Consider the following 14,974-nt stretch of genomic DNA (forward strand, 5'->3'; position numbering starts at 1 on the left):
ATATTGTTGCAACTGCCTCACAGAGGGTGCTAAGCTGATGAATTCCAAATGTAGTGGTTCTACTACCAATATCAATGAGACTACTTTTCCTTGTACTATCTATTTCTTGCCCTGGTTTCACCTACAACTGTCCTCAGTATTTTTTCTGTCATTTCTACATCTTAAGCTAACCTCTCAGTAGGCTTTTCTCTTCAACTTGTTTTCACTACTATTTGAGACAATAGTGTTTGTAGTCTTTTGTCATTTTCCTTTGAAATGTTTTGAAATGAACTGAAACTCTAAATTGATTGTTCTCAGCTGCCATGTCTTCTGCTGTGCTAGTTTATGGTCTCTTTCGGTCCTCTCTCTCTAGCAACTGTTTTGTACTGACCAAACTTCTCTAAAAAATGGCAAATGGTCAAGAGATTCAATGTCTTTGCTTTTGGACACTTTTTTGGTGACAGATTCTCTTCACCATCATCCTTGTCCTCCTTGTCCTCCTCATCCTCCTCCTCCTCTTGGTCATCATCATTGTCATCTTCCTCCTCCTTTTTCTCCTTCTCCTCTTCTTCCTTCTTCTTATTTTTCTCTTTCTTCCTATTCTTCTTCCTCTTCTTTCCAGGTTACATTGGAGTTGCTAAAATTGCACAAACTTATTTTCATATGTATCCTTTCTTCTAATCTGGTGTTTACCTGCATCTTTGCACTAATAAAGATATAATTACAAAGAGGAAGCTGGTTCAGAAATTATTGCTATGTGTCCAAACATTTATTCCTTGTAATTTAGAGACATAGTTAATTTTATCTTTATTGTGTTGATCTTTGCTCACCTTATCCAATGCTTTCTGGATATGGGAAAGAAGTATTCATGAGATACGTACACAAAGCTACTGAGAAAACTCCCTGAGTTTAGCCTTTTCATTTCTTGGTTCCAAATTATATTTTTCAACAGAATTTTTGCTATCCTCCCCTTTACTTAGTTCCTTATTGAAGTCATTAAGCTTCAAGGTACATAACAATTTACTTTATAGGCTATATTCTAAAATATCTTCCCCTTCATGAATAATATTTTTATGGTTGTGTTTGCTTATGCTCAGCTTAGATACAACAAGGTGAGATAAGTAAATGGAATTGTCGTTCCATTTTTCCCATTACAGTCTTTCTTTAACGAGCTAATAACATGAGTGCTCTACTTGTGTCTCCTTCTCCTCTTTTGGTGGGTTTGCTTCTGTATGTAAAACTGTTTTATTGATGTTCTTTTTCCTGTCTATCACTACTAATTAATCTACCTTTTCCTCTCTTCCCTTACCCTCAAGAAGAAATTTTCCCTTGTAACAAGTTTAGTCAAGCAACACAAATCAATAGACTGGCCATGTTTGAGAATACATGCATCTCAATTCATCACTGCTCTGCCATGGTATGGATTTATATTCATCATCAATCTTCTGAAGTAATGATTGATCCCTGCTTTGGTCAAAGAATTTTTGTTATGTTGATCTGTTGTGTTTCTCTTCCTACTTGTTGGATCAGTCCTGAGTCTCCTTTGGAGGCTTATCATTCCTGTCTCACCTTCTTTACATAAATGTACTCCAGGGTTCTACCTTGGACCCTATCCTCTTCTCTCTCTACCATTTCTCTTGGTAATCTCTGTAAATGTGGCTCTCAAATCTATATATACAATACTCACCTCTTTTTTGAGCTCCTGTTCCAAATCTCCATCTGTTTTCTGAGAATCTCCACCTGGATGTCTTCAACATATTCTAAACTCATAATTCCCCAAACAGAACAGAACTTTCCCCCAAACCACCTCTTTTTTCAACTTCCCAGTTCTGTTGAGGATGCCATCATCTTTCCAGTCTCCCAGATTGTTTGATTAATTGAGCCTGGGAAATATGCACTATACGGATGTGAGGTAGAAGCAGCTTTTCTTACCCTGTAGTTAGTAAACTGCCCTTTCTCCTCTCCAGTCTTGATGTGGTATCTTGGATTCTCAAGTTTAGTCACATGGCATTGAAAGGGAAATAGAAACCTTATCAAAACTGTCTCATTCTCTGCTACAAGTTAACTCATCCAGGTCCCTATTGAGTTTCCTATCAACTGAAAGCATTGAAACTTTGAAGTATGTGAAGTACTTTTAAAGTCTTATTATCCAATTCAGTATAACCACTTACTATTCTGTGTTTAACTTTGTTTTTTGACCAATCATCAAGCAGTTATGAAATGCCTGCACTAGAGCGATTTGCCATTCCCTTTTCCAGTGGATTGCTTTTGGTCAGAACTCTTCAATATAACCTATCCTTCTTGGGTAACCCTGCACAGCATAGCTGATAGTTTCTTTGAGTTATGCAATCCCCTCCACTATGACAAGGCAGTGGTCCAGGAGGGGTAGATAGGAATAGAGAGGGAGATATATACCAATCTCTATCTTTATCTCTATATATTTCTACCTTTGTCTCTTTATCTTTCCAAGATAGTAGAGAGTTGGCTTCAGACCCAGGAATCAGTCAATCAACAAACGTTAAGTAAGCATTTACTATGTGCTTATACTACGCCAATCTCTGTGAAATAAAGAAAGAATGAAAAAAAGTCCCAGGAAGTTGTTCATACACTAAACCCTCTCCCTGACACATACTATCTCTGTGATTCCAATCAACCGTCTAAGACTCTTAAGTTGCAGAGCAGAGGTTTTTGGCAGAAGGCATTTCCTTCCCAATAGAGGAATCTTACATCCTTACACAGATTCAGGTAAAAAAAAAAACAAAACAAAATGATATGCCTAAGCAAAGCAAACTTGGCTCTGTCTCTCTGATTGGAGGGCCTGAGGGCAGAACAAATAACTCCTCCTCCAGCCTCCATTTAAGGAAAGTTCTCCCAGGCCAGCCATCACTTCCTTTCCCATCAGACTTCATCTGCATCATTCGGGAGACCTTCCTCCCTCCCTATCAACTTTTCAGCTTTCTTCTGTGCATTGTCTTCCCCCATTAGATTGTAAGCTCCTAGAAGGTAAGGGACTATCTTTCTTTTTTTATTTGTATCCATAAGTCTTGGCATAGTGCTTGGCACAGGTGATTAATAACTATTGACTGACTAACTGACTTCAGGGAGTGGCCCCATCTTCTAGGTTGTCTCTCTTCCTGTCTATGCCTGAGTGGGATCATTGGGCTTTATTGAGTAAAAACAGCTTTCTCTTGCATAATCTCAGATACTAAAGTCATGTAGCTCTAAGTGAAGGGACATGGAATTGATTTTGGCCCAAGCTAAGATACAGACTGGAGTTGTTCTACATGAGTATTCATTTTGTAAAAGTTTTAATTCCCCTCAAAGCTTCTGATTTATTTTTCAATTCAGCTGCTTCTTGTGTCTCTGGATCTGAAGGACCCAGATTTGTCCTCATAGTCCTTTCATATTCTGATGAACTCTCTAACATTTTAATAAGATTGTTTCATTATTGACTCACAAACAGCTCTGTTTTTTCCTTAAAACACATTTCAAGGTTTGTTTGATTAAATTGTATTGTGTTGGATAGAAAAGTCAACATCCATCAGAAAAGTCACATAGATGGTTTCTAGTTATTTTATTATTGGGTTGCTGATTGCACTATTGTCTGTTTCATTGTTTTAAGTTATTTTTTTCTTTAAAAAAAATTCTTGTCTATCTAAAAATCTATCTAAATACTCCATCTACAAATAGCTGCCATGAGTAGAGGAAAAGGTAGTCCCAGGAAAGCATCATGAAGGTAAGAGGCTGAGGAGACTATTTGGGTTTCATCTCTCACATTCCTTTCCTATCTTGAATGGACGTAAAGCCCCCTTTATCCTTAAATTGCTATAAAAATATCAGTTGTTATCATTTGTTATTACTTTCTTTGCCCTTCTATTTTCTGTCTCTTCCCTCCCTTGTCTCTCTTAACATGATGTCTTTGTATATTTGCAAATATTATGTGTCATGTTTATGTATTTAATACTTTTTTCTGGGAAAACAATAAATTCTTTTACTTTCTCACTTAAAAATAATTGTTTTTCCTTTTTGTAATTCTCTTATTATGCCTGACATTGCTTAGGGCCTTAGAATCTGATTCATCGAAGCTCTTTGCTGAGACACTTACTAGCTATGTGACCCTGGGCAAGTCACTTAACCCTGTTTGCCTCAGTTTCCTCATCTGTAAAATGATCTGGAGAAGGAAACGGCAAACCACTCCAGTATCGTTGCCAAGAAAACCCCAAATGGGGTCACGGAGACTTGGACATGCCTGAAAATGACTGAATACTGCCACCATCACAGGGTTTCAGTAAATATGTTCCTGAACTTATGTATTTATGAAGTTTTAAATGCTAGAGGATAAATGAGACCTGCTTTGAAGGGTATTGTCCAACTCTATTTTTCTGAATAACACACATACAACACACACATATGTAATTCATTATAATTTGTATATGTGTGCACACAAAACATATACACGTATAAGTCACATGTGTATATATGTATGTGTGTATATATATGTGTGTGTGTGTGTGTGTACATGCACATGCACACACACTCACTTTTCGGGGGAAGGGAGAGGACATGAAACTTTGATTTCATAGGTAAAGAGAATTCCCAATGATGAAACTTCCTCTACCAATTCTAATAGCACCTGCTCTGTAACTTGGAATCTTAGAGTTACCTGAAGGGACTGCAAAGTTAAGTAACTTATCTAGAATCACACAGCTAGTGTGTGTCAGAGGCAGGATTTGAAGCCAGGTTTTCCTTGACTCAGAGGCTTGCTTTCTATGCTCCACTGTCATTCTGTTTCCCTGTGTATCATCTACTTTTATGAGAGCGAAATATAAGGCAACACAGATGACCTGAGTTCTTTGTCTTATGAAATGTCTCCACAGATATTCATTCTTACAGTTCCTGGCTTTTTCCTGAATTATGCCTTAGTTGACTGGTATCTGATGTCTGTGAATAAGTTAGTTTTGAAAAGCACTTCCCGGGTATTATTTGCAATCATCCTTGTCTGTACAGATCCCATGCTGACCACAAGTGCCATAAAGAATCTTGGTAGGTCACATTTTTCTCCTTCCTTACTCATCTACATTCACCTTAGTTGTGTTTAAATTCCCTTGGCTATTGATACTGATATTGATATTCTGAGTTGGGGGTGGGGAGGAGATGTGTCAGGATCACTGGGATAGATTGTAACTTCTTCAGGCCGGTTTTGAGGAGGAGCTGAAAGCTTAGATTATTCTAAGACGGTCCTTTGTCTAAAGAGATCAATTTTCAAAAATCTTCTGCTTCGCACATCCTTTCAGACAACTATTTAATAATAACATTTGCTGCATTTTTGTATAGTGCATTATGGCTTACAATCTCACTACAATTCTGTAAAGCAGGCAGGGCGAGGTTATTTATTCCCATTTTATCTGCAAGGAAACTAAGGGAAAATTAAGAATAAGAAAATTAAAAATCAGAAAAACTGAGGTATTAGTACAGAATCATACATTTATTCAGCAGCAGGCTCAGGATTCAAACCCAGGTCTTTGGATTCCTAGTCTGATGCAAAAATATAATGCGAACATTGCACTATGTCAATCAGGCTTGAGAGTTTGATTCTAGGGTTTGTAGTCTACTTGCTACTATATATTGCTGTATTGCTTCTTGCAAATATTTCTTTGCTTTTAAACATGATATAATTTTGGGATATGATCATTTTAAGGTTATAATTTTTATGAAAACCATAACCAACCATAAATCAATTGAATTAGTCAAGAACGCAGAATTAGCCTTAGCATATTTGTTGGACTTCATTTGCTTTTCCCATGACTGACCAAGTTCTCTTGAAATGACTTTTTGTTGAGGTGGGTCAGTGGGGCTATGAAGCAGACAAAGATAAATGGTCCATACATCAGACTGCACTTTACTGATAAATATGTACCTCTTCACTTAATACAACTTTGAAAATCAATTTCTTTTCTTCACAGGTCTTTCAAAGGGCCTCACACACTTAATTAAAGGAGAATGCATGTTGATGGCTGCTTTAGCTGATAATACCTTCAGGATCACTTTACAAATTGCTGACAATTATTATAAGGAAATTTCTAGAACATCAAGTAAGAACCTGTTATTTTCTCCTTTCTTTCCTCCTACTCCTAGACCTGCAACTTAGGGGTCATCCTTAATTCCATATTATCTCTCCTCTCCCCTCTTCCCCCACCACCATATCCAGTCTATTGCCAAGACCTATTGATTTCACTATTGTAATATCTCTTGAAAATTCCCAGTGAATCCAAAATTCCAATCCCAAACAACAAGGACATTGAAACACTCCAAGCAGTTACAATTTATTAGGAAAACTAGTGGTCCCTAAGGACTCTGCTCTGCAGTCACGGACCCCTCTGCTTAGTTTTGAGGTAATATTTATACAATTTGAGAGATCATTAAAAATAGAATGAAGAGGTACAATGCATTGATTGGTTAATTCCAAAAGGGGGGAAATCTTATGGTTGGCTATATAATAACCACTTCATCAACAAACCTTTGACAGGTCATAAGACCTTCCACAGGTCAACTCCAGATCATCTCAGCAGGGACTTTCTGGAATTTGACTATACCATTCCTGGGAGTTTTCATTTTGAGATCTCTTTTGGGAGGTGATCAGTGGATTTTTTAAATTTCTTTTTTACCCTCTGAATCTAAGATATTGAGACAGTTTTCCTTGATAATGTCTTGAAATATGCTGTCTATACTCTTTTTTTAAAAAAATCATGGCTTTTAGGTAGTCTAATAATTCTTAAATTATCTCTCCTTGATCTATTGTCCAGGTCAGTTGCTTTTTTGATGAGAAAATTCACATTTTCTTCCATTTATTCATTGTTTTGCCTTTATTTATTATTTCTTAATGTCTCATGAAGTCATTAGCTTTCACTTGCCCAATTCTAGTTTTTAAGGAATTTTTTTTCTATGAGCTTTGGTACCTCTTTTTTCCATTTGACCAATTCCGTTTTTTAAGTAATTTTTTTCTTCCATGAATTTTTGTATCTCCTTTTCCATTTGGCCTAGCCTGCTTTTGAAAGAGTTTTCTTTAGTGAATTTTTGTGCCCCTTTTACTGTTAGCCCAATTTTGTTTTCTAGGTGCTATTTTCTTCAATAATTTTTTGTGGCTCTTTTACCAAGCTGTTAATTCTTGTTTTGTAATTTTCTTGCTTCACTTTCATTTACTTTCTCAATTTTTCTTCTATCACTCTTGTTTCTTTCTTTGAATCTTCCAGAAAATCTTGTTGAGCTTCTGTCCTATTATCATTTTTCTTTGAAGCTTTGATTATAGCTGTTTTTGCATTGTTGTCTTCTTCTGAGTTTATGTCCTGGTCTTCCCCACTAGTGCCACCAGAGTAGTTTTTTTTTAAATTTATTTATTTAATTTGTTTAATATATTTAGTTTTCAGCATTGACTTTCACAAGAGTTTGAATTACAAATTTTCTCCCCATTTCTACCCTCCCACCCACTCCAAGATGGCGTATATTCTGGTTGCCCCATTCTCCAGTCAGCCCTCCCTTCTGTCACCCCATTCCCCTCCCATCCCCTTTTCCCTTCCTTTCTTGTAGGGCAAGATAAATTTCTACACCCCATTGCCAGTGTATCTTATTTTCTAGTTGCATGCAAAAACTTTTTTTTTGTTTTTGAACATCTGTTTTTAAAACTTTGAGTTCCAAATTCTCTCCCCTCTTCCCTTCCCAGCCACCCTCCCTAGGAAGGCAGCAATTCAACATAGGCCACATGCGTATCATCATGTAAAACCCTTCCACAATACTCATGTTGTGAAAGACTAACTATACTTTGCTCCTTCCTAACCTATCCCCCTTTATTGAATTTTCTCCCTTGACCCTGTCCCTTTTCTAAAGTGTTTGTTTTTGATTACCTCCTCCCCCTATCTGCCCTACTTTCTATCATCTCCCCTTTTTTATCTTCTTTCTCCTTCTTTCCTGTGGGGTAAGATACCCAATTGAGTATGTATGGTATTCCCTCCTCAGGTCAAATCCGATGAAAGCAAGATTCATTCATTCCCCCTCACCTGCCCCCTCTTCCCTTCATACAGAATTGCTTTTTCTTGCCACTTTTATGTGAGATAATTTACCCCATTCTATCTCTCCTTTTCTCCCTCTCTCAATATATTCCTCTCTCATCCCTTAATTTGATTTTATTTTCTTAGATATCATCCCTTCATATTCAACTCACCCTGGGCCCTCTGTCTATATACATATATACACATACACATATACATACATACACACATATATATAATATATATATACACATACCTACACACACACACACACACACACACACACACACACATATATATATATATATACATATACATATACATATACATACATATATGCATATTCCCTTCAACTACCCTAATACTGAGGTCTCATGAATCATACACATCATCTTTCCATGTAGGAATGTAAACAAAACAATTCAACTTTAGTAAGTCCCTTGTGATTTCTTTTTCTTGTTTACCTTTTCATGCTTCTCTTGATTCTTGTGTTTGAAAGTCAAATTTTCTATTCAGCTCTGGTCTTTTCACTGAGAAAGCTTGAAAGTCCTCTATTTTATTGAAAATCCTTATTTTGCCTTCATGATACTCAGTTTTGTTGGGTAGGTGATTCTTGGTTTTAATCCTAGCTCCATTGACCTCCAGAATATCATATTCCAAGCCCTTCGATCTCTTATGTAGAAGCTGCTAGATCTTGTATTATTCTGATTGTGTTTCCATAATACTCAAATTGTTTCTCTCTGGCTGCTTGTAGTATTTTCTCCTTGATCTGAGAGCTCTGGAATTTGACAACAATATTCCTAGGAGATTTCTTTTTGGGCTCTATTTGAGGAGGTGATCAGTGGATTCTTTCAATTTCTATTTTACCCTCTGGCTCTAGAATATCAGGGTAGTGCTCCTTGATAATTTCTTGAAAGATGATATCTAGGCTTCTTTTTTGATCATGGCTTTCAGGTAGTTCAATAATTTTTAAATTATCTCTCCTGGATCTATTTTCCATGTCAGTGGTTTTTCCAATGAGATATTTCACGTTGTCTTCCATTTTTTCATTCCTTTGGTTCTGTTTTATAATATCTTGATTTCTCATAAAGTCACTAGCTTCCACTTGCTCCAGTCTAATTTTTAAAGTAGTATTTTCTTCAGTGGTCTTTTGGACCTCCTTTTCCATTTGGGTAATTCTGCCATTCAAGGCATTCTTGTTCTCATTGGCTTTTTGGAGCTCTTTTGCCATTTGAGTTAGTCTATTTTTTAAGGTGTTGTTATCTTCAGTATTTTTTTCTGTATTTTTTTGGGTCTCCCTTAGCAAGTCATTGACTTGTTTTTCATGGTTTTCTCCCATCCTTCTCATTTCTCTTCCCAATTTTTCCTCTACTTTTCTAACTTGCTTTTCCAAATCCTTTTTGAGCTCTTCCAGGGCCTGATACCAGTTCATGTTTTTCTTGGAGGCTTTTGATGTAGGCCCTTTGACTTTGTTGACTTCTTCTGGCTGTATGTTTTGATCTCCTTTGTCACCAAAGAAAGATTCCAAAGTTTGAGACTGAATCTGAGTCAATTTTCGCTGCCTGGCCATGTTCCCAGTCAACTTACTTGACCCTTGAGTTTTTTGTCAGGGCATGACTGCTTGTAGAGTAAAGAGTACTTTGTTCCAAGCTTGAGGGGATGCGCTGTTGTTTTCAGAGCTCTTTCTATACAGCCAGCTCTGCCATACCAGCACTCATCCTTCCCCAAAAACTGCCAACTGGGACCTGACTCATATCTTCAGCAGGCTCTGCACTCCTGCTCTGATCTTCCACTTAATTCCTCCCACCAGGTGTGCCTGGGGCCAGAAGCAACTGCAGCTGTAGTTCTGTAGCTGCCCCACCTCCACTGACCCCAGGGCGGTGGCTGAACCACGAACTCCTTTCACTCCTCACAGCTTTTCCCACTAACTTTCTCTGTTGTCTTTGGTGTTTGTGGGTTGAGAAGTCTGGTAACTGCCACAGCGCACTGATTCAGGTTGCTAAGGGCTGTTCTGCCCAGCTCCCAGCCTGGTTGGTCCTGCCACTGCCCACACTGGGCTCCAATCCCCTCCACTCACAGCTCCATGCGGGATAGACCTCACCCAGTGAGCATCTAGGCTGTCCGAGGCTGGAGCTCTGCTTCCCTCTGCTATTTTGTGGGTTCTGCAGTTCTAGAATTTGTTCAGAGCCATTTTATAGGCTTTTGGAGGGACTTGGCGGGGAGCTCACATAAGTCCCTGCTTTCCAGCTGCCATTTTGACCCCTCCCCACCCCCACCCCCCCACCATAGTAGTTTTTATGGTCAAGCTCTTTTGTTGTTGTTGAGATGCCACTCTCCTTTTATTTTTTTAACTATGACTATAGCTGCTCCTTTTTCTTCTTGATCGGTTTCACTCCTTAATCACTTAAGATAAGTGTTTTCCAAGGCCTATCCTATGACTACAGAAGTATTCATGTTTATACTGCAAAGACTGGTAATTTTTTTAAATACCATTAGCAATATGAAGGAAAACTACTTGCCTAGTCATGATGCAGTATTGCTGATTTACTACATTATATAGGATTAGTTTATTAATTCCTCTTTTTCCTAATCCAAAGTAATTTCCAGATAGGAAATTTGGTGGACTCAGGATCGTATTCACATTTGGGAATAGATACTTAAACTTTTTACTTCCCTATTCCAATTTTCTCCAGGTGTTGATATTGTTAATGAAATTGCAAAAAAACTTCTGGGAAGTTTTGTTTTGGCATTTGCAAACTACAAATTTTTCCAGTTTTGGCTCAAGAATAAATTCATTGATGATATCAGTGAAGCAATGCTTGGTTTTTCATTAGTATACATCAACTTTTATGTGGGTAAGTGAAGAACTTATTGATGAACTCTTTATTCTGCTAGACTATGGGCTTTATAAGGGAGGCCTCTTTGTCTTACCTAAACTTTGCTAGTCTCTCAGCATCTAGCCCCTTGCTCTGCATGTAGTAGACATTTAATAGCTGTTGAACCAGATTTGCTTTAATTGAATTACTCAGAAGTAAGGATTGTCTCTCAGGGAAGCTGGATGATACAGTGGATAGAACTCTGGGCCTGGAATCAGGAAGATTTGAGTTCAAATCCAGCTTTAGATATTAACTGTGCTACCTCAGCTAATCACTTAACTTATGTTTGCCTCTTAAAATGTAAAGTGAGGATAATAATAGCACCTATTTCCTGGTGTTGTTAGCAACTCTGCTCAGTAGCAGAGGTGATTATAGGTGACCACAGCTTGCCATTGAGTTGGACCCACATTACCCAGTACAAATGTGTATCATGTATTTGGAAACCCTGGTGTAACCCTGGGGACACGGAGAATTTCCCAAGTGCCTTCACAGCCACTGCACTATATATCTGAAATAAAAGTACAATCAGTCAATAAGTCTTTATTAAGCACTTACCACATACCACACAGTATGCTAAATACTAGGGATACAAAGAAAGGCAAAATCAAGATTCCTGTGCTTAAGGCAGGCATTCTTTTAATTCTTTAACATTCTTTTAAGAGAAGACATGCAAACAGTTGTGTGCAAAATATATTGCAGGGTAATTGGGAAGTAATTTCAGAGGGAAGGCACTTGCATTGTGGGGTGGAGGGAGAGGAGGGAAACTGGAAAAGTTTTCCTATAGAAGGTAGGATTTAACTGGGACTCAAAGGAAGCTGGAGTAGCCAGAAGACTGAGATGAAGAGGGAGCACTTTCCAGGCATGGGCAATAGCTAGGGAAAAGGCATGTATTTGGGAAATTGAGTCTACTTACATGAGCAATGGAAAGAAGGTTAGAATTGCTGGAGCATGTGGAGGGAAGCGAGGCATGAGAAGACAGCAAAGGTAGGAAAGGACCAGGTTGGAGAAGGCTTTAAAGGCCCAACAGATGATTTTATATTAGATTCTAAAAGTAATAGCAAACCATTTCAGTTTGTTGAGCAGAGGAGGGACACTGTCAGACCCGCATTTTATTTTTATTTTATTTATTTTTGTAGATTTTAAGTTTATTTTAAACTTAAATACAAAATAAGGGGAAAAAATTTCCATGTATACAGCAGAACATAAGAGAGGATTAAATATAAAACAATAAATTTCCATTTCAAGAAAACCTATAAAATGCTACACATTGTTTTCAAAGCTGTCTAGCTCTTCTTTGCTTCCTTTTGGTTTTCTTTTCTTCTCTGCTGTGTACTTTTTACTTTATTCTTCCCCTCCTTTCCCCCACAAAGAAAGCTACCATTAAGCACGCAAACATACATATGTATGTATATACATATATATATGTGTATGTATGTATATATGCCATATGTATAGATATCTATAGACATACACATATATACTCATACACATATTTGTAAGACTGTACTATGCTTATTTCCATTTGTCATCTGTTCCTTGCAAGGTGGATGACATCTTCCTTCATAAGTCCAAGCCTTTTCATGTTTTTCTAAATCACCTGGGTCATCATTCCAACCCAATCACATTCTATCTGAGAGACTGTCTATGAAAGTTTTTCCCAATTTTCTGCATTCCTTCTATTCTTGGCTGCATAGGTTTATTTATACAAGAAAATTTTAATTTAAAATAATCAAAATTATCTATTTTATACATCGACAATGCTCTCACTGTATAATGTAGTTTAAGGTCTAATTAGACCTGAACTTTAGGAAGATCATTTTGGTAACTGAATGTCGGATGGATTAGTGTGGGGAGAGACTTGAGAAAAGAAGGCTATGACAGTACTCTACCCATGAGGTAATAAGGGTCTGCACCAGGGTGGTGGCAATGTTAGTAGAGAGAAGGAGGCATATCTGAGAGATTTTGTGAATATATAAAATTGATGGGACTTGGCAACAGATAAGACAGGGAGGGGCAGTGAAAGAGAATGGGGAGTTGAGGATGACAGTAGGTTTAGAAATGAGAATGAATGGGATTGACAGAAATAGAGAAGTTGGGAAAAGGGTAAGGTTTAGGGGAAAAGGTAATGAGTTCTTTTAGAGTCATGTTGAATTTAAGGTATCTACAGAACATCCAGTTCAAGATGTTCAATAGGCAGTTAGTAGTAGTTAGCAACTCCATAATGTCATCATGCTATCAAGTCATCCAATGGGATTACTGTTATCCTTCCACATTGCGACTCTCCCCATCACATTTTCAATGGGTCATGGGTCAGCATAAAAAATGAAATGGGAATTTGAGGGGAGTTTTGAGGAAGATGCAGATGACACTCAAAAGCCAGCAGATGATACAGAGCCTATGACCAAATACTTAACCCAAATTTTAAAATAAGGTACTATAAATACCCTATAAAAGAAAAAGAAAAAAAATCAGACCTTTCTGGTATGATGAGAGAGCCAAAACCCTAATCCCCGCAATGTGAAAGGGAGAATTGTACTCTGATGTAGAGGCAGCTCTGTGTCATCAGTGAGATATGTGTGTGTGTATGTATGTGCAAAACCAATGATACAGTAATACTTTTGTTTGCTTTTTCAAATAGCTGAATGGAGTGGAATGTCTGGAATTATTTCTTTATCTGTGGCAGCTCTTCTTTTCAATTCTACAAGCTTTAAACCGGGAGTTAAACTATTCCTTTTCAAGTGAGTAGCTGATATGTCTTCATATATATGTCTTCAATTGGCAACTCTGAATCATGTAAGAGAGGTAGTTTGCCAATGGTCAGCAAATTAAACTTGAGGGCCGCATCTGGCCCTCTACCTATTTTGTGAAGCCATTTTTAAATACAATAAAACTTTATTTAAAATGTAAAAACCATTCTTAATTGGGAGTGGTACAAAATAGGTGGCTGTCAGGATTTGGCCTGGGTGATAGTTTGCCAACCCTTGCAAAGTAAAGTGTTGAACTGAACACCAAGGTCATTGTGGTTCTGTAGAACTGTCACAGTTTGACCAAAAAGAAAGTAATTGCAAGAGACCAGACTTGACCAGGGTGGGGAACCTGTGGCCTCAAGGCCGCATGTGACCCTCTAGGTCCTCAAATGCATCCCTTTGACTGAATCCAGACTTTATAGAACAAATCCCCTTAATAAAAGGATTTATTCTGTAAAGCTTGGACTCAGTCAAAAGGCTGTACCCAAGGACATAGAAGGCCACATGTGGCCTCAAGGCTGCAGGTTCCCCAGCCCTGGACTTGACCACCATAACCTTTTAGTCCATATGTACAAGAAAGACAATGCTGTTTGGCCATAAAATGGGCAGCTAACCAAAGTTTACTGGATGAATAAAGTCTCACTGGATATGGTGCTGAATAATAGGACCAACTATTAGGATATTTGCTACTAAGTGTTCTTCTGATTATCTTTTCGATTCATTATTCTTTTAAAACATAATTATAAGTCAAATATCTCCTTTTTAATGTTTTTTGTGAGTGTTGAGTATGTCATATTCAAAGAAATATTCCTGATGAACTGGAAGCAACCTCTATGCCTCAGTGACAAAGATATCTTGAAAAGGAACTATTCAAGGAAAAGATAGGACCAAGAACATAGGCAGACATTTCTTCTCATGAATTAGTTTCAGCCATAGAGCTCCCTTTTAACAGAGATGTATGGAAACTTGGTTGCATACAGTCATTAAAGGCTGCTAGTTCCAAAGCAGAGTCTGAATAGGGAAATAATGCAGTTTACTTCCCTCAGAGTTGAAGAGACCTTAAATGCTTATATCATCACAAAATCAAATGGGCATATGGAACCATAACATGCTACATCAGACACTTGTGTAGTAGCTGCCAGATACAATGGCAGAAGTTTTAGATCTCGCTTTCATGGGAGTCAGACTAGGAATACCCCACAAAGCAGGCAGTATTTCTGGGACACCTATAGAGGCCATGGGGAATCCAATTGCTGTAATGGTTTAGTCTTAATCAGTCCTATAGATTAATATTTATATTTCTTTCAAGTTGAACTAGAAACAAGTGATA

At 37.7% G+C, this 14,974-nt stretch overlaps 1 protein-coding gene across 1 annotated transcript in view; it reads left to right on the plus strand.

Annotated features, from left to right (window-relative positions):
- Positions 1 to 14,974, plus strand: part of SLC9C1 (solute carrier family 9 member C1) — a 77,249-nt gene that overhangs the window by 12,119 nt on the left and 50,156 nt on the right. The window contains exons 4-7 of the mRNA XM_036744118.1: positions 4,857 to 5,022; positions 5,943 to 6,071; positions 10,715 to 10,876; positions 13,536 to 13,635. Coding sequence (XP_036600013.1) covers positions 4,857 to 5,022; positions 5,943 to 6,071; positions 10,715 to 10,876; positions 13,536 to 13,635 — 557 coding nt within the window. The remainder of the gene's footprint in view (positions 1 to 4,856; positions 5,023 to 5,942; positions 6,072 to 10,714; positions 10,877 to 13,535; positions 13,636 to 14,974) is intronic.

Source organism: Trichosurus vulpecula, chromosome 2, assembly GCF_011100635.1.
Source record: "Trichosurus vulpecula isolate mTriVul1 chromosome 2, mTriVul1.pri, whole genome shotgun sequence".
In the NCBI taxonomy this organism is placed as follows: Eukaryota; Metazoa; Chordata; class Mammalia; order Diprotodontia; family Phalangeridae; genus Trichosurus; species Trichosurus vulpecula.